This window comes from Mustela nivalis (assembly GCF_964662115.1).
Source record: "Mustela nivalis genome assembly, chromosome: 1".
Classification (NCBI taxonomy): domain Eukaryota; kingdom Metazoa; phylum Chordata; class Mammalia; order Carnivora; family Mustelidae; genus Mustela; species Mustela nivalis.
Window position 1 is genome coordinate 154,703,961 of NC_139020.1, and position 26,638 is coordinate 154,730,598.

Consider the following 26,638-nt stretch of genomic DNA (forward strand, 5'->3'; position numbering starts at 1 on the left):
CTCCACCCCAGGTATGGGGAGCAGGATGGGCAAGTTGTGTCTGGAAGAGTGGAGAGCTTCCCTCAGTGGGGTTTATGAGGACAGCAGGTACTCCAGGTGCCAGAACTGTCTGCCCTCACGTGGAGGCTTTCTCAGCCCACCTTGCCCCATTCTGTTTCTAGAGTCTGTGTTTCTAGGGTGTGGAAGGTGGCAATTATGATGACACCTGGCAATTGTGGGGCTGAGTTCTCAGCACAGATGTGGACAGGAGCCTGCTGGGGCCTGTTCAGCTATGAGAAGTCTGTGGAAGGAGCAGGCTGCCCTCACAGGAAATGACTTCTCAGGTATGGTAGTTGGCCATTTCCTGCCCTCAGATAAAGTGCTGCTCCCAGCTTTACCTCCCTTTCCTGGGCCTCTTTTGTACACAGAACCAATTGCTTGGGGCCTGGCCACCAACAGGGGACCGTTGGTGTCAGCAGAAGAAGGCAGGGTCCCGTGAGGGGCACACTGAAGGGGACCCTGCAGGAGGAGGCTAGTGCAGCTAGCTCCAGGCCTGAATGTCAAATCTCTGAGTAGAGCCAAGTTCCCTAGCTGGGGGGTGGGTGGGGGGGTGTCCTCTATCCCCACCCCCACCTCTCCAACCTTACGCGCATACACACTGTATGGGTTTCTGAGCCCTGCTGTTAACAAGTTACTACAAATGTAGTGACTTACCACAAATCTGCTACCTTCTAGTTCAGGAGGGTAGAAGTCCAAAATGGGTCTTACTAGGCTAAAATCAAGCGTCAGTAGGGCTGCATTCCTTTCTGGAGGCTCTAGAGGAGAATTTATTTTCTTTCCCAGCTTCTACAGACTGCCCATATTGCTGGGCTCCTGATCCCTTTCGTCTTTAAAGCCCATGGTGGTCAAGTCCTAATGGATATAGCTAAAGTATATTCATTTTCATTGTTGTACTGTAGTCCATTCATTATTCTGTTGATGGGCATTTATGTGCTTTTTTTTTTTTCATATTTGATGTGTGTCATCATGAACATTTTGGTGTCCGTTCCTGGATCGTATGTAAAAGTGTTTCCTTAGAGTTTATACCTAGAAGTAGAATTGCTGGGTTGTGAGATATGCAAATATTTGACTGTATAAGGCAATGCCAGATTGGTTTTCAAAGTGAAATTGTGAACAATCCTGCCAGAAATGATGCCTTGTCAAAACTTTTTAAGTCTTGTCAAGCAAAGGAGTGTAAATTTCTCATTATGGCTCTGATTTGCATTTTCCTCCTTATTAAAGAGACCGAACACTTGTGTGCCACAAGAATTTTCTGTTCTCGAAATGCCCACTCATGTCTTTTACCCAGTTTTGGATTGTCTTCTTATTATTGATTTGTAAGGTTCTTTGCCTATTCTTGATTCTCATTCCCCCCCCCCCAATAATGTGTTTGCAAACATATTTTTCCAGTTGTGGCTTTTTTTTTTTTAATTTTCATATCCCAGTAGTCAGATTTATCATTTAATAACTTTATGGTTAGCATAAAATAGCACAGCTTTTGCGTCTTGGTTAAGAAATCCTTACCCAAGGGACACCTGGTGGCTCAGTGGGTTAAGCATCTGCCTTTGGCTCAGGTCATGATCCCAGGGTCCTGGGATTAAGTCCTGTGTTGGGCTCCTTGCTCAATGGGGAGTCTGCTTCTCCCTCTGCCCCTCCCCCTGCTTGTACTCTCTGACAAGTAAATAAATAAAATCTTTTTAAAAATCCTCATGCAAAAGTAAAACATATATTCCTTATATTTTCTACTAAGAGTTTTGTTCTTGAGATTTAAGTCCTTAAGAGGGCTGGAGTTTTTGTTTATGATGTGAGGCATATTTCTTCCATTTTTGTTTAGTCATGCTGCTCTCTCTTTCCTTCCAAACTTTTGTTTGCATAGATCTATTTGTGGGCTTTCCATTTAGCTATTCCTGAACTGTTACCACTGTGCCTTTAATTAATGTTAACTTTATAATAAATTCAATATCTGGTAGGACAAATCATTCCTCCCTATTATTCTTCAGAATTGTCTTAGGTATTCATGCCCTTTATTCTTTCATATTTTGCAATCATCTTGAGAAATTTCACAAAACATATTTTTTGGATTTTGACTGGAATTTTACTGAATCTAGAGATCAGTATGGGAGTTGACAACTTTTATTCACGACCATTAAATATCTCTCCACGTATTTTGCTTTCTCAACATATTTTCATAAGCTTTTTTGGGAGGAGTGAGAGGGAGAAAGAGACTCTTTTTTTTTTAAAAGATTTTATTTATTTATTTGACACAGAGATTACAAGTAGGCAAAGAGGCAGAGAGGGAAGGGGAAGCAGGCTCCCCACCGACCAGAGAGCCCGACATGGGGCTCGATCCCAGGACCCTGAGATCATGACCTGAGCCCAAGGCAGAGGCTTAACCCACTGAGCCACCCAGGCACCCAGAGAAAGAGAATTGTAAGCAGGCTCTACACCCAGCTCGGAGCTCAGTCTCACAACCCTGAGATCATGATATGAGCCGAAATCAAGGGTCAGACGCCTAACTGACTGAGACACCCCGGTGCCTCCATGTGTTTAGGCTTCCTGAGCCAGTTTTTAAATTTGTGTAACAAATGAGTTGGAGATGCAATTTTTTTTCATTTTTATTATTGTTTTTTTAAAGTAAGCTCTACATCCAGCATGGGGGCTTGAGCTCACGACCCCAAGATCAAGAGCTGTGTGCTCTACCAACTGAACCAGCCAGGCATCCCTGACATGCAATTTTAAAAAGCAAAACAAAACACACACATACACAATTGGAGAAAAGTCACAAATAAATGATTCTTTTTTTTTTTTTTTTTTAACAAATAAAGGAATCTGTGGAGACAGAGGTTTTTTAGAAATGCTATTCATGGTTTAATAGAATTAGGAGTTTGCTACCATGCTGTTTAACAATTACTTATATTGCTCAATTTCTGAGATTTCATTCCAATGAGAGCTGCATATTGTTAGCTTGGTTTAATGGCTGCTGATAGATTTCCCGGAAATGGAATACATTTCCAGTTGTTATCTTAAATGAATTTTGCTTATTGCATCATAAAAGTTGGGCTCTGATGAAGTTTCTTCTGTAGGGGGCACACTGAATACTTGCATAATTCCTCCCCAACCCCCCACCCTCACATCTTGCACTTTTCCTGCTCCAGCCCTGGGACCAACCACGTCTCCAAAGAACCCTCATTCTTTCACTTAGAAACCTAGATCTGAGTACTGGGTGTGATCATTGCTATGAGGTGTTACTGCTTGTGGGCCTCTCAGGGAGCAGGGCTAGAAAACACAGATCCAGCATCTCTCTAGCTCTTTGTCTGTGTCTGAAGTCATGAGTTCATACTGGTACCTTTGATTCCAATCCAACGCCATGGTCTTCATTCCAGTCTTCACCTGTCCTCAGTTGTAACTCTTCTCTCTAACAGAAGCCTAGCTCTTATTACCCACACCATAGCTATTTGCTTAACCCCAGCAAATAGGCAGGTACGTAGAGTAGCTTCAGCAATGCAAATTCATACCCCTGTGACAAACAGATGCACTGACCAGAATACAGTTTTGTGCAATTCTTATCTTCAGCTTTATATCCTCGACATACTGTTTTCCAAAGTTACTTAAGTTAGTTCTTTTCTTCTCTGTCTCCTTCAATGTGGTTATGATGTTTATTTATAATGCACTTAGTTTGCCATTTGGATTTTTGCCTCGTCCTGTTAATTTCAATTATTTATTTGAGGAGGGAGGTGTATGTGAAACATGCTAGGGTTCTAAAGGTCAGAATACAAAACGTTGTACTTAGGGAAGCATCACTCCCCCTCCTCCCTTTACCCCCATTACGTGTTTGCACCCGCTCTCTCTCATAGATAACCAATCTCTTTAGCCTGTGACTTACCTTTGCTGGATTTTTTTCCTCACAAATGAGCATATACCTTATCTCTTCCTGTATTATATGAAAGGTAGCATATTATACATGTTCTTGAACATAATACTTTTCTTACTAACCACTGTGGCCTGGAAGTCATTCCATATCAGTTCATAGACATTTTCCTCCTCCTTTTTTTTTTTTTTTTGAAAGCTGCATAATATTCCATTGGGCAGTTGTACCATCTTTTATTCAACCACTCTCCTTTGTATGGACATTTAGATTGTTCCTAATGTATTTTCTTATTGACTAAAGTGTATCTTCAGGGTAAATTTCTAGAAGCGGGATTGCTAAATCCCAAAGTTAGTGCATATATAATTCTGTCAAATAGGTCACTGGTCTCCAAGACCACCCCCAGTTCTGGGATTCACTAGACCCACTCACAGGCTTCAGAAATTGTTATACTGGCAGCTAAAATGTATTACAGTGGAAGGGTACAAAACAAGGTCAATAAAGAGGAAAGATGCAGGCGTGGAGTCTCGGGGAACCAGGTGCTACCTTCCAAAAATACTCTTTGAGCAGAATTACACAGCACACTCTTACTACCCCAGTGATGGACAGCAGCAACATAGGTCAAGGCTTTCCTGCCTGGGAACTTTCCTTGAGCCTGAGCTGAGGGTTTTTACTGGGGGGTGGGGGGCGGGCGGGGTGTGGTGTAGGGAGGGGCTAGTCACATAAGCACAAAGTACCTTCATGATTAACTGCAGTTACTGAAACTTCCTGACTCAATTTCAGACCTTAGGAAGGAAGGAGATGTTCCCCATAAGGCACAAACCACATAGACAAGTCAGTACAATGTGGTTCAAAGTTCCAAGCAAGGAAAATATTCTTGTCAGTCTGTAGCACATGGCTCGATTCCCAGAAACCAGCTGAGGACTAGTCCCACATGCAGGTCCTATGAGAACGTGCAAGAATGAAGAAACTCAGGGCAGCCGGGTTAACTCTCCTGCATATTAGGTGTTGCCAGGTTGTCCAGAAGGTTTGCACAGGTTGCATTCCCATCAACAATGGGAATTTGCAGGGCGCCTGGGTGGCTCAGTGGGTTAAAGCCTCTGCCTTCGGCTCAGGTCATGATCCCAGGGTCCTGGGATTGAGCCCCATCATTGGGCTCTCTGCTCAGCAGGGAGCCTGCTTCCTCCTCTTTCTCTGCCTGTTTCTCTGCCTCCTTGTGATCTCCGTCTGTCAAATAAATAAACTCTTAAAAAAAAAAATGGGAATTCATTTCCTCACGGTCTCACCAACAAAATGTGTTGTCATAGTTTTAATTTTTGCCAATCTGATAAGTAAAAAATGCTCTTAGCATTCTTGTAATTTGCATTTCTCTAATTTCAAGTGAACTTGAATATTTTCCCATTAAAATGGTTTATTTTTACAAATTGAATGGCTTTAGGTTTATAGACATGTAATTGACTTACATATATTCACATTATACTCAGCTATTTTGCTAATTTCTCCTTTTGTTTCTAATTATTTGTAGATTCTTTGGAATTTTATTTTCTTCTTTCCAATCTTTATGCTTTTAATTTCTCTTTATCTCAGTGTACTTACTAGGGCTACCGTACGATGTTAAATAGGCGATTGTGGACACTTTTGTCTTCTCTCTCATTTTTAAAGGGGATCATTCTAATGTTTCCCCATTTTAGGATATTAGGAGGGGGAGTAGATTCCCTTTGTTGAATTTTCAAAGAAATTGTAATTTTATCTAGGATTTACAAAAAATCATGAATCAGTGTTGAATTTATCAAATGCATTTTCTGCATCTCTAAACATTATCGTATGGCTTTTCTCTACATTTATAAGTGTTTATGTATTTTCTAACAGTAAAACCATCTTTGCATTCCTAGTTTAAAACTGATCACTGTAGAATATCTTTCCTTTTTACACACTATCAAATTTGATTCACTAACATTGTACTTAGAACTTTTACATCTATTTTTATGAATGAAATGGGTCTAGAATTTCCAATGTTTTACTATAGTTCTCTAGTTTTGTTATTGAAGTTAGAATGATTGGGAAGTTTCTTTCTCTTCCTATTCCCTGAAAAACAATTGTATACACTGGAATAAATTGTTATATAAAAGTTTGGTAGACCTTCCGTAGAACTTTTTGGGTCTAGTGTTTTCTTTAGGAAAAGGTTCTTAATTTCTGCTTTCATGTCTTCTAAAAAAATTATTCTATTTTATATTATTATTATTATTATTTAGAAAGAGAGAAGAGGAAGAGAGAGATGGGGGTGCTGCACAGAGGGAGAGGGAGAGAGATAATCTCAACCAGCTCCCCATTGAGCACAGAGCCAGATGTGGGGCTCCATCCCAAGACCCTGAGATCATGACCTGAACTGAAATCAAGAGTCAAACACTTAACTGACTGAGCTACCCAGGCACCCCTGCTTTCATTTCTTTTATCACTGTAGAACTTGTAAGGCTTTCTATTTATTCTTGAGTCTATTGAATTCATTTTTTCTTAGGAACTTAATTCATCGTTTCAAATTCATTGACATAAAGTTGATGTTAGCATTTAGTTAATATTTTTAATCTTCCTGAGTCTTTATATTCTTTTTTGCATAGGTAAAAAAACTTTACTGTATTTTGTTTTTAAATTTTTTATTTAATTTCACCAGGGGTGTGTCTAATTTACTGATGCTTAAAGAACCAATTTTGGACTTTGTTGATTCTTTTATTATATTTTTTATTTCTATTTATTTCTGTCTTAACTTTACTATCTCCTTCCTTTACTTATACTACTTTTAGTATAAAAGTAGTTTATACTACTGTTTTTTTCCCCACTTTTTATCATAGGCATCTTACTTATTTTCAGTTTTTCTGATTTTCTATTATAGTTAAAGCTATAAATTTCCTACAGAGTACCACCTTTTATACCACGTACAGGTTTTAATATGTTATTACTCATTATGACTCATTTATAAATATATTAAAATTTCCATCATGATCTCCTTTTTGACTTATGACTATTCATAAATTTTTAAAAACTTATATGTATATATTTATAAGACTTATGAATATATATATATATATATATATATTCCATGTCCATGGATCAGAAGACCTAATATTATTATTAAGATGTCAATTCTTTCCAACCCAACCTATAGGTTCAATACAAATCTCAATAAAAAATACAGTAAGCTTCATTCGCTTGGGCGGCTCAGTGGGTTAAGCCTCTGCCTTCGGCTCAGGTCATGATCTTCAAGGTCCTGGGATCAAGCCCCACATTGGCTCAGCAGGGAACTTGCTTCCCCCGATCTCTCTGCCTGCCTCTTTGCCGACTTGTGATCTCTCTCTCAAATAAATCAATAAACTCCTTAAAAATATATATACAGCAAGTTGGAAGGGTGCCTGAGTGGCTCAGCTGAGTGTCCAACTTTTGATTTAAGCTCAGATCATGATCTCAGGGTCCGCATCATCCCACATCATTAGGCTCCCTGCTGAGTAGAGAGCCTACTTCTCCCTCTGGCTCTACCTACTTCTGCTCGATCTTTCTCTGTCAAATAATTAAAATCTTTAAAGCCCATGTGTTCCTAGGTATTTACCCAACTGATTTGAAAACTATGTCCACACAAAATCCAGCATGCAAATGTTGAGCAGCTTTAGTCACAATTGCCAAACACTAGAAAGAACCAAGATGTTCTTCAGTAGGTGAATGAATAAACTGTGGTAAGTGAATACAGCAGAATATTATTCAGTGATTTAAAAAAGAGCTATCGGGGTGCCTGCGTGGCTCAGTGGGTTAAGCCTCTGCCTTCGGCTCAGGTCATGATCTCAGGGTCCTGGGATCGAGCCCCATATCAGGCTCTCTGCTTGGCAGGAAGCCTGCTTCCCCCCCCTTCTCTCTCTGCCTGCCTCTCTGCCTACTTGTGATCTCTGTCTGTCAAATAAATAAATAAATCTTTTTAAAAATAATAAAGAAATTAAAAAGAGCCATCAAGCCATGAAAAATTATGGAAGATCCTTAAAGTGCACATTGCTAAGTGAAAGAAGCCAGTCTGAAAAGCTATATACTGTATGGTTCCAGCTATACAACGTTCTGGAAAAGGTAAGATATGCAGTAAAAAGGCCAGTGGTTGCCCAGGGTGGTAGAGTAGGAAAAAGAGTTTAATAGGTGGAACACAAACTTTTTTTTAGGGCAGTGAAATTCCTGTATGATAGTCTATGGTGTCCTAGGGGACATGACCCTATACATTTGTCAAAACCTGTAGGATTTTGGAGAGCAAAGAGTGAACCTTTACATATACAAATTAAAAAAAAATCATTTAGGAGACCAAGGGATCCCGGGATGGAAGGCAGACTGACAAATGCCTACAGCAGTATTACAAATGTATGTGACATACACAAGAATTCTAAATTAAGCTATTAAGCTCTGTTAGTGATTTCTAATGCAATAGTGTGTATTCAAAAGACAATTTCTAATCTTTGAAATTTGTGGAGGCTTGTTTTCTTGCCTGGTATATGATAAAGTTTTCTAAATGTCCTAAGTAGGTACGGGAAAAATGTGTATTCTGTAGCGATTAGATGCAGAAGTTTACAAATGGCCACTAGAAAAAGCTCATTAATTGTGTTATGCAAATTATCTTTGCTACGTTTTTGTACACCTGACCCCGTGGAAAAGATGCACTGAAATTTCTTATTATAATATCAGAGCTGTCAATTTCTCTTGTTAGTTATACTTATTATTGTTTTATATATTTGAAGACAATATCAGGTTCATACTTACTTATTTATTTAAAAGGTTTTATTTATTTGTTTGACAGAGAGAGACAGAGAGGGAACACAAGCAGGGGGAGGGAAGAGGGAGCAGACTCCCAGGGAGCAGGGAGCCTGATGCGGGCCTTGATTCCAGGATGCTGGGATCATGACCTGAGCTGAAGGCAGACACTTAACGACTGAACCACCCAGGCTCCCAGGTTCATATATTTTTAAAATTAACATTTAGATAATGAATCTCTCTATTCCAAATGATACTTTATCTTTTTATCTGGTAGTAATATGGCTAAATCAGCTTTCTTTTGATGACTGTTTGCCTAACAGAACTTTTTTAAAAAAAGATTTTATTTAATTGAGAGAGAGACAGAGAGAGCACAAGCACGGGGAGAAGCAGTCTCCCTGCTGAGTGGGGAATCCGATGCGGGGTTTGATCCAAGGACTCCGAGATCATGACCTGAGCCAAAAGCAGTCACTTAACCAACTGAGCCATCCAGGCACCTCACCTAATGGAACTTTTTTCAACCTCTTATACCATCAGCTTTTCATGCTTCTTTAAATGTGCCCTCTTACAGGGTGACCAAATTGTCATGAAAATCAAAACTCTTATGAGAAATGAAGGGGACACTATGAGTCATTATGCCAGCCCAAGGGATGGGAACTGGGTGTGTTCTGGGAGAACTGGAAAATACTGGCCATCCTCTGTAAAAACAGCATATGAATTTAACTTTTAAAAGGCTTAATCAGATGCCTGGGTGGCTCAGTCATTAAGTGTCTGCCTTAGGCTCAGGTCATGATCCCAGGGTCCTGGGATCAAGTTCTGCATCAGACTCCTTGCTTGGCAGGGAGCCTGCTTCTCTCTCCGCCTCTACCTGCCACTCTGACTGCCTGCCTCTCCCTCTCTCTCTCTCTCTCTCTGAAAAATAAATAAATAAATAAAATCTTTAAAAGGCTTAATCCATGGGGGCATCTGGGAGGCTCAGTGGGTTAAGTGTCCAGCTTGTGATTTCAGTTCAGGTCATGATCTCAGGGTCATGGGCTCCCACTCCACACACAGTAGGAAGTCTGCTTGAGATTCTCCCTCCCCCTCTGCCCTTGTTGCCTGCTCTCTAAATTAAAAAAATAAGTAAATCATTAAAAGGCTCAATCCATGACAATCAGTGTACCATGTCTCTTTTCTCCATACCTTTTCCCACTACTGCTCTCTAGGTATATCACTGGAATGGTTATCCTTGAAATTTTATCATGCAAATATGCCTTCGAATGCTGGTTTCTCTGTCCTACACCCCAAACAATAGAAAGGTTGTAGGTTACTTTGGCTCAGATTGTCCTCCTCTTGACATATATTATTGTTGCCCATCATTCGATCTTTTTTTTCCTGCCACAAATGGACAGGATTTTTACGATTTAATACAATCAGTAGTTGGATTTGCTTACATGTTTTCCATGTTCGATTGCTCATTATTGGCATCCGAGGCTATCCTCGCGTGATAGTTTTCCTCCTCCTTGTTCTTTAGGGCCTCAGTGAAATCAGGTCTCTTACAGGAACACTCCCTCAATGTCTGAGTAGTTACAACTGTCTTTATTTTGCCCTAGTTCTTGATGGATAATTTTGCTCTAGTGCTTGATGGATAATTTTGCTGAGTCAGCAATTCTAGATTGGCTATTTTCTTTTTTTCTCAAGACTTTCACTCTCTTTTGGTTTCCTTGTTGCTTATCTTGTTTCCTAACAGAAGACTGTAAACACCACACTGCCCCTTTGTCAGTGACCTGTCTTCTCTCTCGATGTTTCTGAAGACCTTTGTCACTGCCGTTCTGTGGCTTTATTACAATGGGCGTGGCTATGGGTTTCTTTTTTATGGATCCCACCTGGGATATGCTGCTTCCTAAGTCTATGGATTCATGTTTTCCAAGTTTTTAGAAAATGTGTTGCTTTTATCTCTTTAACTCTTACTTCTCCATGGCTCCTACTAGGCCTCCAACTGGATGCCTGGTAAACTTTGTATCTCCTGAGTCTCTTTGCCTCTCTTTCACATTTCATCTGTGTGTTCCAATGTGCCAATCCTCTGTGTCAAATTTGACTCAGCTTTTTTCCTTTGAGTGTTTCCATTTTAGAAGTTCAGTGTCTTCCCTCCAAAAACGTCTTTTTGCTGATTCTTTTTTTTTTTTTTTAAGATTTTGTTTATTTATTTGACAGAGAGAGATCACAAGTAGGCAGAGAGGCAGGCAGAGAGAGAGAGCTCCCTGCTGAGCAGAGAGCCCGATGCGGGACTTGATCCCAGGACCCTGAGATCATGACCTGAGCCGAAGGCAGCAGCTTAATCCACTGAGCCACCCAGACGCCCCTTTTTGCTGATTCTTATCATGAGTTCATGATAAGGATGTAATTAGGACTTTCGTGTCTTTAAAAAGTTTGTACGATAGTAGTTCTATAAACTTGGCACCTGACAGTTTCAACACCTGCAGTCAGGGGCTGCTGGTTCTTTTTTCTATTGACTCAGAACAGATTGCCTTCTCAAGACTTTTAGAACGCTTCCTTTTGAACTCTTTGCTTGATCTGCTTATATTCTTACAGTCAGTATTGCTCTCTCTCTCTCTCTCCCTCCTCCCCCTTACCTGCCTTTCCAGTTAGGCTCTATGCTGCTCTATGCCTCTCTACCATTTTGATGCCCCAGGTGTCCCAACTTCTGTGGTCACCTGACTACTCCTGATCCAGATATCTTGGGGGGTTTTGCTTGTTTTTTTGGAAGACTTTTCCCTGGACATCTCTCCTACCTTTTATAAGACTGGTGTCTGTCTGTCTAACCAAAATTTCAGTTGTGGGGAAGCCGTGGGTAAGAAAGCTCTTCGGAACTTATTAATGACAACAGAAGCATAGCATTTTCTAAAACATTTACAAAATGCTAAGTGCACTGAAAATCAGGGATGGGTAGGGCCCCTAGGGAACAAATTATGTTAACGAAGAAACTTCCTACTCGAAGGAACTAGAGAGAACATCGAGGCTGGAATCCAAACTTCTGGTTAGTGGCTCCCCAGCCAGTCTCTGATGTCTGGGAAGTGGGGTCAGCAGAGACTGAGCTGTATCCTTTCTTTGAACAGATGGCAACAGAAAATGGCTGCAAGGTAAAGCACAGATCCCACCATTCTTCCATGAACTCGAACCAGCTTGAGGTACCAGTGCACTCCCAGTCCCCGTCTCTGGAGAAGCTGTTACGCAGACTGAGGGCCTCGGACGCCCAGCAGGATGACAATTTTACCAACATCCTGGATGTGGTGGGGGAGTTTGGCACATTCCAGCGGAGGCTGGTGGCCCTCACCTTCATCCCCAACATCCTGTTGGCCTTCTTCATGTTTGCTGACATCTTCATGTTCACAGCCCAGAAGCCCTATTGCAATACTAGCTGGATACTGGCAGTGGAACCCAATCTGTCAGAGGCTCAGCAGTTGAATCTGACCCTGCCCCGAGAACCCAATGGCAGTTTCCAGACATGCCTCATGTACTTGCCTGTGACCTGGGATCTGGATTCTATTATCCATTTTGGCCTCAACTACACACAGTCATGCCAAGACGGGTGGATCTATCCTGAGGCCAAGAAGCGATCGCTGGTCAATGAGGTGTGCCTTCTCCTGAGTTGTCTATAGCTACCCCACAGGCCCAGAGATGTGCCCTTACCCTCCTTGAACAGATGGGGATATTAAGGCTCAGGGAGGGGAAGCAACTGGTCCATGGTGACCTTGCAGAGACAGGGCCAGGGCAGCAATGCAGGATCCCTGTTGTCTAGGCCTGGCCTCACCTGTCTTTGCCAGGAAGCTAGAGTTGACGTGGGGGTCAAGGCAAATGTCAGCTGGCAGGCTTTGCCATCTGTCCAGGGAATTGCTCCGTAGCTATGGCTCTGCCCTCTGTCTGAACTCACACACAACAGAGAACTGGGGAAAGAAGCATCTTGGATCAAGTACCTCTTGCAGGGTTTCTCCACCACAGCTGTAACCTGGGGCCTTCCCTGCACAGACCTGCCCAGTTTGAATCTATAGGCTGGGGCTGTGACATCTGCATTTGGGAAAGGGTCTTCAGTGATTCCAGCCTTTGCTCAGTTACATTTCCATTCATTCCCCATCTTGGCCTGGGCCTCTGGTCCCCTCTCTCCAGGCCTCAATTCCAGGGTCTGCCAGATGCAGGATGGGCACACGCACAGCTGCCTGTCCCTGTCCCAGGCTCCTAAAGGCCCACCCTGCATGGGGATGATGCCGGTGTGGTGGTGGTGGTGGTGGAGGGCTGTTGGCTCAGCCCCTGGACCCAGAAAGTTGATCCTGGATAAAGGCCTGTATCCAATCTTGTGTAAAACCCCCAGTTTGACTTGGTGTGTGGCAAGGATCGGAACACGGAAGGCGTGCAGACCATGTTAACAGCCGGCCTCCTAATAGGGTCCCTCATCTTTGGGTTCGTAAGTGACAAGTGAGTGTCCTGGAGTTCCCTCTGGCCCCTGGAAGCCCCTGCCTCCTCCTCGTGGGCATTCAGAGCTAGTCTCAAGCTCGGGGCGGCGAGGGCAGGGACACTCCAGAGGCCTATAGGCTGCTCCAGACCGGCCCCGGGTGTCCTGCTGGGCCAGCTCAGGGAGGTCCAAGCACTTGGCGCAGCCTCCGTTGGACGCCCGCAGGCTGGGCCGCTACCCCACCATCCTGATGTCGCTGCTGGGGCTGACCGTCTTCGGCTTCGGGACAGCCTTCGTCAATACCTTTCGCCAGTATCTGTTCTTCCGCTTCGGCGTGTCCCAGGCCTTGGTGTGCTACTCCATCAGTAGTGTGTGTTTAGGTGAGGCCCAGCTGCTTGGTAGGGGGATGGGGAGAGGGATCCCCCTGGGGGCGCACAGGAGGCGGGGCCTGGGGGGCGAGCACCGCGGGGCGGGGCCGGGGCCAGCGTGGGGCGTGGCTGGCTCGTAAGGAAGGGGAGCTGGCAGGATTAATGGAGTTGCAGTCTGTGGAGGCTGGCAGTGGAGGGAGGAGCTTCCACCCACAACGTCCTGGAGATGCTGGAGAATCTGTGCTCAGACTGCCCTTCCACCCCCATTCTCCATCCTGGCCCCTCATACCCCACACATTCCCTGTCATACCTCTTGTGTTCCCCTGTGCCTCCCATGGCTTATATGTATTGAGCCCCTCAGACGGTCCGGGCCAGCTGCTATACCCTCTCTATGTACTGTCTCCTGTCACTGTGACAGCACTCTCTTCGGGAGGTACTCTTCTCTTACCCCTTTAGTAGAGAAGCCTCATGAAGTTAGCCAACTTGCTCAGGGCCACACAGCAGTTACATGGAGGAGTGCCATTTCATCCCAGGCCTGTGGGGTGCCGAAGCCCCAAGTTCCCATACACTCATTCAGCTTCCAGCTTCCGTGGCCTAGTGAGCTCAGGGCGCCCAGGCAGGAGACCTTTTTTCCTTGGAGCTTATCCAAGGGAACTTGCTTCTTCACAGAGGCCTGAGGGACTAAAAACAAAGCTAAAGGCACACACTCCTTGCCTCACCACATGTCAGGCCACTTGTGAGGAGTTGTACCCAGCAATGGGCCATCTCTGCGAGAGAGACACGTGGTCAGGGAGGAGATGTTGAGAGGGAGCCGTGAGGTCAGGAAGGGACTGGAGGCTATATGTGTGATTGGGAGGTCAGACAAGGGGCCTAGGACGTGTCCTGGGAGCACAGAGGCACTCCGCTTGGCTTTAAAGTCCTGTTGACCTTGGGCAGAAGAACCTTCACCCAGATGGAACTCTCCCAAGCAGGGCGGGGGCATCTCAGAAGGCTGGGTGCCGGGGTAACCCCAGGGACTCTGAGCTGACCGTGATTTTGTCCTCTTGGCCTACATACAGCTACCGAGTGGCTAATAGGCCAACACCGGGCCCACGCCATCATCCTGGAACACTGCTTTTTCTCTGTGGGATTCATGTTCCTGAATGGGCTTGCCTACAGCCTCTCCCACTGGCGGTTGCTGTTTCTGTTGGGTGGGGCACCCGTGTTCCCCCTCATTTCCTATATCTGGTGAGCAAACATGGCCTGCACAGGGATGGGTCTGATGGGCTAGAAGTTGAGGGGTCTGGAGGGTCCTTGAAGGGGGGTGGAGTGGGTAGAATTTTCCTTTGGAGAAAATACATGCAGATGAAATGAGAAAGAGCCCAGGGCAGAACCTCTGGAACCCTAACATTAATCCCCACCAGAGATGCTCACAGAGATGTCAAAGAAATGGTCAGAAAAATCAGAAGCCAAAGTGTTGAAAAGGCAGGGTTGAAGGCAAGAAAGTTGATGCTGGGGAAGAAGGCCTTTGTGACCCTGAGGTGGCTTCAGTGCAATGGCAGGGGATTGAGGAAAGAGGAGGGACTGAAGGATGGGGCCTTCCAGGAGATGACTCTTCCCACAGTGCTGGGCTGAAATGGGCAAGGGGATAGTGATGACGTGTTTGGGCAGCAAAGACAATCAAGGTAGAGTACGTGGTGTTCTGAATTGTGGGGGGTCACAGACAGAAACCTGAGACTCCCAAGCTAGGAAGGGACAAGTGATGGCAGAGGGAGAGAAGAAAGCAGATGGAGAGTGAGAGGAAGAGACAGAAGTCTCCTGGGTAAGGACAGCAGTTCTGTGTGGAGAAAGGATCAGGATTCACCTTGACATCATCTCGGTTAATCTTTTCAACTTTGCAAAAAGGACGGGTCTCCTGTCCTGGGGGCAGAAGGGGTCGGGGGTGGTGAGAGGAGAACTGAAGCTTCAGAGGATCAAAATAACTTTCCCAAGGCCACACAGCTGCAAAGTGGCAGACCTGGGATTTGACTCAGCCTGTGTGGCTCTGAATTTTACCCACTGTGCCATGCACAATATGGATTATAAGAGGTGGTGTTACCTGTTAAGAGCAAGAGCATGTATGTGGCTTGGAGATCTTCCAAATACCAAGGCTGGCTGCATATCTTTGGCAGTCACTGACATTCCCAAGTGTGTACTGGGGCCCTGCTGTTGCCAGGGGGCATGACTCTGTCATGGGAGCTAAAAAATAGTGTTTGATGGCTTGACCTTAAAACATTTTTTTTAAAAAGCAATAAATGCATGTTGTTAAAGTCTTTATACCAAAAGGTTGTGGTGAAACATAGTCAAAAATTACAGCTCCTCTCAGCTCCCCCAGTTCCTTCCCCAGAAGCCATCACACTGTGGACACTCAGCCCTTTCTTCTGATAGGTGCCTACAGAGTTCTACATTCTGTGAGCAGACAGCTCATTGGATGGGGCACATTTTTCTTTAGACATGTCCTGTCAGCTCTTCCTTCCCTGACACTTGACAATATCTTGGGCAGCTTCCCTCTCTTTACAGTCAATTTTTTTTTTTTTTTTTTTTTTTGGTCAAAGATTTTATTTATTTGGGATGCTTGAGTGGCTCAGTCAGTTAAGCATCTGGCTTCGGCTCAGGTCATGATCCCAAGGTTCTGGGATCAAGTCCAACATGGAGAAAAATCCTCGCTCAGCAGGGAGCCTGCTTCTCCCTCTGCCGGCCCCTTCCCCTGCTTGTGCTTGCATGCTCTCTCTCCGACAAACAAATAAAAAAAAAAAAAAAAGTTTTAAAATCAGATTTATTTTATTTATTTATTTTAGAAAGAGAGAGCAAGTGAGTGGGGAGAGGGGCAGAAGCAGAATCAGTGCTTGCCCAATGTAGGGTTGGATCTCAGGACCCCAGGATCATGACCTGAGCTGAAATCAAAAGTCGGATGCTTAAACTGAGCCACTCAGGCACCCCCTCTTTACAGTCATTCTTCATTGTAAGGAAAAGTCTCATTTTGGTCATTCAGACTCACTTTGAAGCTTTGAAAAATCCAGTCTCGTCCAGTTTAAACTTAATCTTTCATCTAGTTCACAGCTTCTCCCTGGTGGCTAACCAGCTCAGGTGAGGGTTCTGACCTTTGCCCCTCCTCCTTTGTCTCCCTGCTCTGACCTTCCAGGTCCTAGGCAGGGGCTAGGGCATCAGAGAAAAGAAAGAAATGTGGGACAGGGGCTATAACCGGTGGTCAGCGTGCTCTGTAGGGCAGATATTCGGAGGCTGATGCTTTTCATGGCCCATATGTAGGTCTTCAGGGGTCCACCTGGTGTTTCCCAATGCTCCAGACACCGTCCTTATGACCTCTCTGCATCCTGTCGCTGACAGTTTACCCATAGCTTCTCTCTGCAGAGGTCTCCGTGCCCTAGCACGCGAGGTGACTTCAAGATAGCAGGGTCCACTTGGCCAAAAAGGCTCTCACCGCCCCATCCCCCAGCCTGCCATTGCAGGTGGCTTCCACCAACTTCCTGCCTGACCATATTCAGGTTGACCTTTGGGTTTGCATAGGCACTCCAACTTGAGGGCGTGGGAATTAACTCTCCCTGTAAATGAGGACAGTCCCCTCATTTCTGAATCAGTAAGTTCCAGGCAAAGAGTGGGAGGACAGTCCCCTCATTTCTGAATCAGTAAGTTCCAGGCAAAGAGTGGGAGGGCAGACTCCCTTTCTCGAAGGTGGTACCCTTCACCAGGTTTGAATAGATGAAAGTGACCTGGGGAGGGCAAGAGAGTCTCTCTGCCACCAACCGGAAATTTCCAACCTCTCTTGGTGGCTGAGGGAGGTGGCTACCAGGCTGTTCTGTATTTTTATTAATTTTTATTTTTAGTGAATCCTGTCCCAAATGTGGTAACACCTCTCTTTAGAATAGGAGATTATCAGTCATCGTTAATAGCCTTGGGACATCAGCAGAAATTCCAAGACAAAATTTCCATGTAATGTTCAGTTACCCAGCTCTTCCTCATTCTCTGATTTTATTATTTTCTCAATAGCATTGGAAACTTGTACTATGAAGATAAAATTGCAAAACTTTCTCAGATGTTTTGAGGGATACAAGTTAGAGTTTTCTTTTTTTTTTCCTCTCCTGCTCCCTACATTACCTGTGTCCTCTGGGGTAATTTTTGTTTTCTTGCTTGATTTTTTTTTTTTTTTGGCCCCATTTACATTGAAAGGTCTTTTTTATTTTCCCCAACATTTTGGTGATTTTTGATCATCCCTTCATCTTTAAGAGCAAGTTACAAAGATGCTAATGGGAAGCTGTGAACAGAAGCTGAATGCCTGGTAATCCTGTAGGGCAATGCATCTCAAATTTCCAATAGCAGCAGAATCAATCTCATGGGGACTGGTTAAAACATCAGTGACTGGGCTCTGCCCCCAGAGCGTCTCAATCAGTAGGACTGGGGCAGGGCCCATGAATCTGAATTTCTAACGAGTTCCCTGGGGATGCTGATGCTGCCGGTCCACTGACCACACTTTGAGAATAACTACCTCGGGGTGACCAAACAGCAGGCGCCTTCTCTTTGAGGGATCCCAAAGCCAGAGCGTTACCTGGCTCAGGTAGTTTTGCTCCCCAGTGGGGTTGGGAGTGGGGACTCTTGTGTTTGTCACTGATAGGGTCCGTGATCAAAGGAGCGAGACTGATACAAAGCGAAGGTCAAGCAAAGCTTTATTTCGTGCCAAGCATAAAGAATCAGACCGGTCGGGGCCCGTCTTACAGAAAGAGCGACCCCTCCCAGCCTCACAGACTAACTTTTATAGAGCAAAGACCATGTGGTTGAGCCTGGCCACACACAGGTGGCCGATGAGATTGCAACACACAGAGAAGGCTGCACAGTCATGCTAGGTCACACACCGGTGGTCAATTGAATTACAATTCACCCTGTAGCAGCCATTTGAACTAGCCTATCACCTTGGTCAGAATTGGCACCCAAAAGGCGGGGTCCACATTCTTTAGGGAGATAGTGATCGGATGTCTCCACCTGACCTGACTCATCCTTGCATTTGGGCTCTGTTATCTCCACCTGACCTGACCCTCCCTTGTATTTGGGCTCTGTTATCAGGGACTGGTCAACCATATTTTACTGCATAAACAAAAAAATGGCTGTTTAATCCGAGATGGAATCACTCTGGCTAAGTAGGCCCTTACAGTCACGCAGTCACGGGGCCTCCCCTCCATTCCCCTGTGTTTGTCCTCAGCCTGGCTTAGCCTCTGGGTGCAAACCACAGAGGGAACTAGAGTCCCATTTGGGAGGACTGGGTGTTCCAGGTGCCCTGGCTGTGTGCGGTGCCTTGTTGCCTGGTCACCGACCTGCCTCCACCCACGTCGGGGCTGTGTGTATGTTTGTGAAATCTTTCTTCTACCCGCCCTCTCTCCCACTCTCTTTGTTGATATCCACTTTCTTTCCTCTGGTTTAGAGTGGGCACATACTCAATCTCCCATCTTTTTGAAGCAGTCCCAGTTGGGTGACTTTCTTTGGGCGTGTTCCCAGACTTACCATGGAGAAGGATGGCAGGGGGGCTTCCTGCTGGCCCCTAGCCGAGGGCAGGAACAGGGGCAGGCAGAGAGAATAAAGTTGCCCCTAGTGTAAAGGGCATTGCCCAGCTGGCCACAGGAGTTGAGGCTGGAGCCTGGATTGGGGGAGGGGGTGTGTGTACAAGAAGTCAGCTCACTGATGGCACAGTTTGTAATGTGTGCCTCATCAGGGCACTGAATTCCATGCCAGCTCTGCCTCTGTGACCTTGGGCAAGCTCTTACCGCCTGAGACTGGGAATAAAATGGAGATAATTATACTAGGTCCAGGGTTGGGCGGGAATTAAACTAACTGATTTGTATGTAAGGGCACCAAGCACATTCCCAGGCACATCATAAGTGGCTTAAATGCTTACCTGTGTGGATTCTGACAGCCTGGGAGGATCGGGAAGAATCAGGAGACCAGAGTTACTCCAAGGTCAAGGGCGGTGGGCACTGTGGGAGGGGAGGAGATGGCACAGAGGGGACCTCTGTTCACCTAGGCACAGGCTGGGCCCTGGGGTCCCCTGTATTCTCCAGGCTATTAGGAGACAGAGAGGGACAGGAGAAATGCCGACCATGAGAATGGGGCCCGAACAGAGGGTTGTGAGCATGAGCGCTCATGGAGGTACCAGAGGGGGATGAAGCTATAGGACAGAGGCAGCTAGGCTCTGGGGTGACCCTGAGGGGCACTGGGGGCTGTGTGTGGCCTGGGGAAGGGCTGACTGCCAGCAAGGGGCAGAGGCACTTTGAAGTGGAGGGTCACATCCATCTCACATTACGTTGGAGGTCTCTGAGGCAGCTTAGAAGGATGGCTAAGCACGGGTGGGCCACACAGGATCGTTCCGGAGTCCCCTCGGTGGCTGCTGATGAAGGGGAAGGTGGAGGAGGCCAAGCAGATGTTGTGCTACGCAGCCGGTGTGAACAAGAAGATCATTCCCTTAAGTCTGCTGGATAAGGTAAGAGGCCTTGGGCCTGGAGCAGGGCCAGGGTTAGGGTGTGGAGGAGCCTCTTCCTCCTGGGACCTCTGCCCAGAGGCTGTCCCCAGTCCACCACTCGAGGAGAATGGTGACAGCAAAATTGAAGCCTGCCAGCGGAAGGCCAGAGACCAAGCTGACACTGGGCGGGGCAGGGGTGGGTGTTGAGGTCCTGTGAGGGTGGGGAGCAAGCTGGGGTCTCAGTCTGGCCTCTGGTTGGTCTTGCTTGTCTTGTAGCTGCAGCCACCCGGAAAGAAGGTGATTAAGGCCTCTGTCCTGGACTTCTATAACAATAAGTACCTCCTCAAGGTGACCTTGGTGATGGGTTGTGTGTGGTGAGTACCCGGGACTGGCCAGCAGGGAATGCAAGTAGAATCTGCCAGAAGCTCTGGGGAGGGGATGGGCAGCTGCAGGGGGGCAAGGCCCAAGGACACCAGCTTGGCTACAGATCCAGAGCTCCGAGCTTCTTTCTGTCCCCCATTCCCACCCTGCTCCACTTGTCTCTGCCCCATCTTTATTCCTGCCCTGTGTGCTGCATCTCCCTCTCCCTCTCTCTCTGTGTGTGTCTCTCTCCTGGCTTCATTTTAGGTTTACTGTGGGTTACAGTTATTTTATGCTGATCCTCAAGTTGAAGGATTTGGGCATAAACATCCACTTCACTCGAGTGATTCCTAGCATCGTGGAGGTGCCCGCCCGGCTGTGTTGCATCTTTCTCCTTGAGCAGATCGGGAGGAAGTGGAGCTTGATTGTGACTACCTTCCAAGGCTCCCTTATGTGCTTGCTTGTCCTTATCCTCCCCTCAGGTATGGCTCACCCTCCCCTGGGTAACCCCACCCCGAAACCCTCCTGCTTCCTGAGACCCCTTCTTCCTGCCCTGTTTGGCTAACAAGACACCCTGGGAGTCAGCTGCTGCACCCACGGCCCTGTTGCCCTCCTGAGCTGGTGCAGATCATTGGAGCACTGCCCTCCTCAAAAGAGAGTCCCAAACTGGGCGCTGGAAGCTCTCTCAGAAATGGGGAAGAGAAAGGGGTGCTGTCCCTGAGAGAGAGAGTGGGCAGCCTTCTTCCAGCCTGTGTCCGATCTGATGGTTGAGTGTGAACAGAGGCCCACCGATAGTCCTTCAACTGGTACCCCAGGGCCTGCCTCTTGTCTATAACCTCTGATTGGGAAATGTCTGTTATCTGGAACTTCACCAAGAAAAAACAACCTGCCCACTGAAAATTGAGTGTGACAGGGGCTAAGCCCTCAGGAACATTCTTACAGGGAGGCCTCTCCTTCCCAAGAAGGCACAGTACCCTTCAGCTCAGAACTACATAAGGAAACTGGAGGGGAAGGGGGGTGAAGGCACAGCAATATTTTCAAAATTTCAGAGAGTCCTGGGCCGATGAATATGACCCAGGTCATAGGGCTAGAGAGTGGGATGTCAGTGTTCACTCAGTCAGAACTGCTAACCATGAGAGCCCCCTCAGCAGCTGGGGCCAGAGCAGGGAAGCTGTGTCCAGGGGCTGCCTCAGAGTCTGCCTCCTGCTCTCTCAGGGCTAGAATTACATGTCTTGCCTGGGACTGGTCCTCTCCCAGATGTTGGCAGTGTTAAGCTGCTAAAACAAAATGGGGTCACACATGCATTCTTTTAAATTGCTGTGGCTTGGTAGTTTTTGTAAAAAGTGGGCCTATAGGGGCACCTGGGTGGCTCAGTGGGTTAAAGCCTCTGTCTTTGGCTCAGGTCATGATCCCAGGGTCCTGGGATCGAGCCCCACATCGAGCTCTCTGCTCTGCAGGGAGCCTGCTTCCTCCTCTCTCTCTCTCTCTGCCTGCCTCTCTGCCTACTTGTGATCTCTGTCTGTCAAAAAAAATAAATAAAATCTTTAAAAAAAAAAAAAAAGTGGGCCTATACAGAGCCAAACGAAAATGTTTAAAACTCTCAAATGTGTGAGAGAAACTAGGAGTAGAATCCCCAGTAGGTAAAACTAGATTTCTGGTTTCATCCCAGAGCCAAGAAAAGCTGGGGCCAGAGCAGGGAATGGGGTGGTGGCAGGGGCCTGCAGAAGCTCCCAGAACTGCAAGGGGTCCCCTCCTAGTCAGTGAGCAGGTGCAACACCCCCACCAGGCTTCCCCAAGCCTGAAGAATGGGCTTTCCTAGATATTTTCTTCCTCCTCTTCCTCCCTCAATGCATACCTCTGGCTGCCCAGGGTTGGGAATCCCGCTCCAGGGACCTAACACACCCCTCCACCCCAGCACACACCCCTGCTTCCTCCACCTTGCAGTGGATAATAGGGAAGGTGGGAGGGCCCTGAGCAGGCCATGGGGTAGGGGAAGCTGCCTCAGGTGAGGTTATGGAAGACAAGAATGAACCTGGAGGCGGAGGTGCTGGGGCTGAGAGGTCGTGGAGTGAGCAACTCTCCCACTGCAGATGTACTAACTTCTGGCCTGGCTGGGCCTGAGTGTGCTGATCAGCTGCCAGGGTTGGGGGGATGGGGGGTGGGGAGGTAAGGGTTGGGAGCGTGGGGGGTGGGGATGGGGACACGGTTTAGATGCCTTCGGGGAGGCCCAGGCTCAAGTGGCCACGTTGTCTGGCCACAGACCTGAAATCCATGATGATCATCCTGGTCGTGCTTGGAGAGTTCAGCCTGGCGGCCTCAGTCTCGCTATTCTTCATCTACACCGCGGAGCTCCTGCCCACAGTCCTCAGGTAGGCGGCCTGGCGGGCGGGGCCATGGGATGTGGCAAGGGCACGTTCCAGGAGCTCGCTGCAGTCTGAGTGACAGGCGCGTGCTGAGTGGTTTCCCTGGATCCCCCCATTACACCTTACAAATACCCCGCAAACTTCGTCGTTAGCCCTCTCTCAGCCAACAGGGTCAGGTCGAGGCCAGCCCGCAGATAGCAGAGCCGGGCAGCCTGAGGGCAGACTTGGCCTTGCCCTGCGGTCTGAATGTGTGTGCTGCTCTGAGGGTCCGGCTGGGCTGTACCCCGTGGTGGTGGGTGGGGGTGGATGAGGGTGGGATGGGGTAGGGGCAGGGAAGTCCGTGGTTCCGTGGTTAGGGTGGCGGCTCCCCCTCCCCCCCCAGCTCCACCGCTCTGTCTTCTGTCTTCTCCCGCACACCTGCCTGCGCCCTGGCTCTCACTTCCCCTGCTCCTGATCCTGAAGCAGGCCCCAAAGCCAAACTCTCCACAGACCCTCCGTGAGTAGGCTGGAGACTGGAGCATGTGAAGTCTGGGGAGCCAGGGCTTCCACCCACCTCCACCCAGTCTCTGGGCCCAGTAGGCCTCCTAGATGAGCTCTCACTTCCCCTTCCAGGGCGACAGGTCTGGGGCTGGTGTCTCTGGCCTGGGCAACTGGAGCCATCTCATCCCTGGCAGTCAGCTACCAGAAATTCATCATCCTACCCATCTTTCTCTGCTGCATCTCAGCCACCCTGTCCTTGTCCCTCTGCTCCATGCTGCCAGAAACACAAGATCAGGCTCTCCCTGATAACCTGGAGCACTACTTCCTGCAGACAAGGTAGGTGTGCAAGGCCCCTGGCCCTGGCCCCTGAGACTATGTCAGGCACTGTCCACCCTTGCCTGTTGGCCAGAGGGGCCTGTGACCCCAGGGCCATTCTGTGTCTACAGCAGCTCCCCCAGCTCTCCTGGATGTCGCCACCTGCCTCCTCTCCGCAGCCTGGCCCCTGCCAGCTTCTGTCCTTTTGGCTCTCCTGACCAGCCTGGGCCAGGCCTTCTCCTTTCCTCCCACTCTGCCTCCCTGTCTGGCCTTGGTGCTGCTCCTGGAGATAACCTGGGCTCTCTCCCTCCCAGGGCACAGGGCCTGGGCGGGGGGGGGGGGGGGGACGAGCTCTCTGAGTACCTCCCCTTTCCTATCTGCACTCTCAGCTTCTCAAAAATGACCCAGTCTTTTAAAAATTATTATTAACATATAATGTATTATTTATTTCAGGGGTACAGGTCTGTGAATCATCGTCTTACACAATTCACAGCACTCACCGTAGCACGTATCCTCCTCAGTGTCCATCGTCCAGCCACCTCATCCCTCCCCACCACCCCCAGCAACCCTCAGTTTGTTTCCTGAGATTAAGATTCTCTTAGGGTTTGTCTCTTTCCCTGGTCCCATCTTGTTTCATTTTTTCCATCTTTACCCCCCATGACCTACCACCCTGCCTCTCAAATTCCTCATAGCAGAGAGAGCATAAGATAATTGTCTTTCTCTGGTTGACTTATTTTGCTCAGCATAATACCTTCTAGTTCCTTCCATGTCATTGCAAATGGCAACATTTCATTTCTTTTGATGGCTGCATAGTATTCCATTGTGTATATATACCACATCTTCATTATTCATTCATCTGTTGATGGTTATCTAGATTCTTTCCATAGTTTGGCTATAGTGGACATTGCTGCTATAAGCATTCAGGTGCATGTGACATGCCAACAGTCTTCCCTTAATGGGCTCTGAGGGAGGGACGCACAGGACCTAGGGAGGAACTTTAGTTTGGGGAGTTGGGGCAGGCTTCATAGAGGAAGTGGCAATGGAGGAGTGCTTTGAAGAATGAAGAGGGGTTTGCCCCATCATAGAGAGGAGGAATGTGATGCTGCAGAATGGCTAAGAGCACAGACTCTGGAGCCAGAGGGCCTGCATTTCTGTCTCTGCTGCCACTTCCTCACATGTGCCCAGAGGAGTTATCTAATGCCTCAGAGACTCACCTGTTTCATTTGCAAAATGGAATGATAACAGAGTCATAAAAATCCCTAGTGCTTCCTGAACCTTGACCATGTGTCAAATCCTGCTCCATAGAGGCCTTTTCATATGTTGTCCTAACAACCACATGCAAGGTAGGTTCTGACCCTGTTCCCCATTTTACAGATGAAGAAACTAAGGCACAGAGAAACAAAGACATGTGGCCTAGGCTTTCTCTGTCTTGGGGCTTTGGGCCAGATTAAGCCCACGTAACATACTTGGCGCAGAGTCTGGCATGTGCCCAGTGCTCCATAAATGCTAGAGCTGAACCCCCAAAGATGCAGCAGTGTGAGGGGCCTGGGTACGGTTAGGAGATTGCACGGCCCGGTTCTGGTGGTGAGGGTCCCTCTCGGGCACGTGACAGAGCTTGGCTGGGGACACGCAGGCGTGGGAAAGCCAAACGTCTCAGGCATGCAGAGCCCAGCATGGTTTTCCTTAGCTCCTAAAGATGCAGGGTCCTGACTTGCTCTCCAATGGCTTCTTCAGGAACATGGCGGAGGACATGTTCACCGAGGAAGTAGTAAGCAGTGAGGGAACTGCGGAAGTGATGAAGAACACCGTTCTCAGTTCCACGAAGCTGAAATCAGACTCGGACAGTCTCTTCAGCGTGTCCTGGCAGGATGTGTCTTGGCCTGGCAGAGGAAAGGAAACAGACCCACGAATGACTGATGGCCTGGCCCCCAGATGATCTTGGTGGGAGCTGAGGGTCTGGGTGTGGGGCTGTGGACTAGAGGCCACGAATTCCAGGCCCAATTCAACTGAGGGACAGGTCCGTCCTGCTCCAAGGCCAGCCCTCGAGATCCAAGAATGGCCCCTCCTGGGTGAGCTAGGGGTGTGATTTATTCCAATAAATGTGCCATGTTGGACCTGAGATGGCTCAAAGTTGGTCAAAATTGGCTGTGTGTGGAAAGCCCAGAGACCCAGGGCTGGAGAAGGATGGGTCGAACAGGCTCCCTAGAGTCTTTCCTGTCCTTAGCTAACCTTGGGGACTGCGAGGTGCAGGGGCGCTCTGGATGGGTCTGTCTGTGAGGGCTGGGAGTGAGCAAGGGCAAGACTGTGCCCAAGTCACCTGCATCCTCTAGCCCAGGCGTCTGCTAGTGTGGGCAGATTTCCAGTTCATGTGCAAGCTGACATAGACTTCAGCCCCGCCATATGCACTTGTCAGGGGTGGAATGTAGAGGGGTAATGATGACCTTTCCCACTTGAACCATTGCACAGAGCTTTCTCACTCTCACTTTCCCCTTTGACACTCACAAATAAGCATGGCTTTGGGGATTACCCATCTCATCCTCATCCTCAGGGTTCCTTCCCTCATGGTCCCAGCCTGGCTGACCTCTGACCACCACCACCACCCCAAGGATAAGCCCCCACATCTGTTCACAGTCCCCACTGCCATGCAGGTTAGTCTGCCCTTCCCAGCTGGGGTGGCAACTTCCCCAAACAGGGTCCAGGGCTCCTCAATGATTAGCCAGACCCGAAAATCTTTGGGTTAGGCCCCGATCCTCACATCCTCTCTCCCTGGGAGTGCAGGGCCCTGAGGGCAGAGCCTGGCCCTTCTCCTCTTTCTCTGCTCAGTTTTTTGGGAGATCATCAGCTTGCAGGGAGGAGCTTTGGGGAGAGGGACAGAAGAGTGCCCATCCTCATGGAGAAGAGGAGCAAGGGCAGCTCTCAGGGGCAGGGCTGGAGAGTAGTGCACAGTGATGGCCCTTAGTATCTGGTCCAAGCACACTGCTCTGGGAGAGTGTTCCCAAGCTTTGGCACAGCAAGAAGCTGTTGCCCACACCTTCTCCTGCCCACATCATTTTCCAGTCCCTCGGTTTCTTACCAAGTTTCCCAGGATTGCCTCCCAGGTGGGGTTTGAAGTTCCCAGAAAAAGGGGTCTCACAAGTTATCTGCTTACAGGATGACAGGATGTTTTAAAGGCCTCCCTTGCTCTTTCTTGGCAGG

General features: G+C 47.6%; 1 protein-coding gene across 2 annotated transcripts; it reads left to right on the forward strand.

Moving 5' to 3' along the window:
* Nucleotides 1–25,562, forward strand: SLC22A14 (solute carrier family 22 member 14). Of its 2 annotated transcripts, none has more exons than XM_082745717.1 (11): nucleotides 1–323; nucleotides 11,749–12,264; nucleotides 12,999–13,102; nucleotides 13,305–13,459; nucleotides 14,506–14,674; nucleotides 19,826–19,946; nucleotides 20,202–20,299; nucleotides 20,571–20,767; nucleotides 22,546–22,654; nucleotides 23,261–23,464; nucleotides 25,178–25,562. In XM_082745717.1, exons 1-11 carry the CDS (start codon nucleotides 312–314, stop codon nucleotides 25,377–25,379), a joined length of 1,887 nt encoding a protein of 628 aa, XP_082601843.1. In that variant the 5' UTR covers nucleotides 1–311; the 3' UTR covers nucleotides 25,380–25,562. The 2 variants fall into 2 exon arrangements, with proteins under 2 accessions (XP_082601843.1, XP_082601842.1); XM_082745716.1 differs by having other exon boundaries at nucleotides 2–323; nucleotides 20,553–20,767.
* The last annotated feature ends 1,076 nt before the right edge of the window (nucleotides 25,563–26,638 follow it).

Bases quoted from the DNA above. Each gene is read 5' to 3' on its own strand.
- SLC22A14 (XM_082745716.1), top strand. The intron at 14,675-19,825 runs GTGAGCAAACAT...TGGGCCACACAG, and splicing joins CCCCTCATTTCCTATATCTG to GATCGTTCCGGAGTCCCCTC. The intron at 20,768-22,545 runs GTATGGCTCACC...GTCTGGCCACAG, and splicing joins TGTCCTTATCCTCCCCTCAG to ACCTGAAATCCATGATGATC.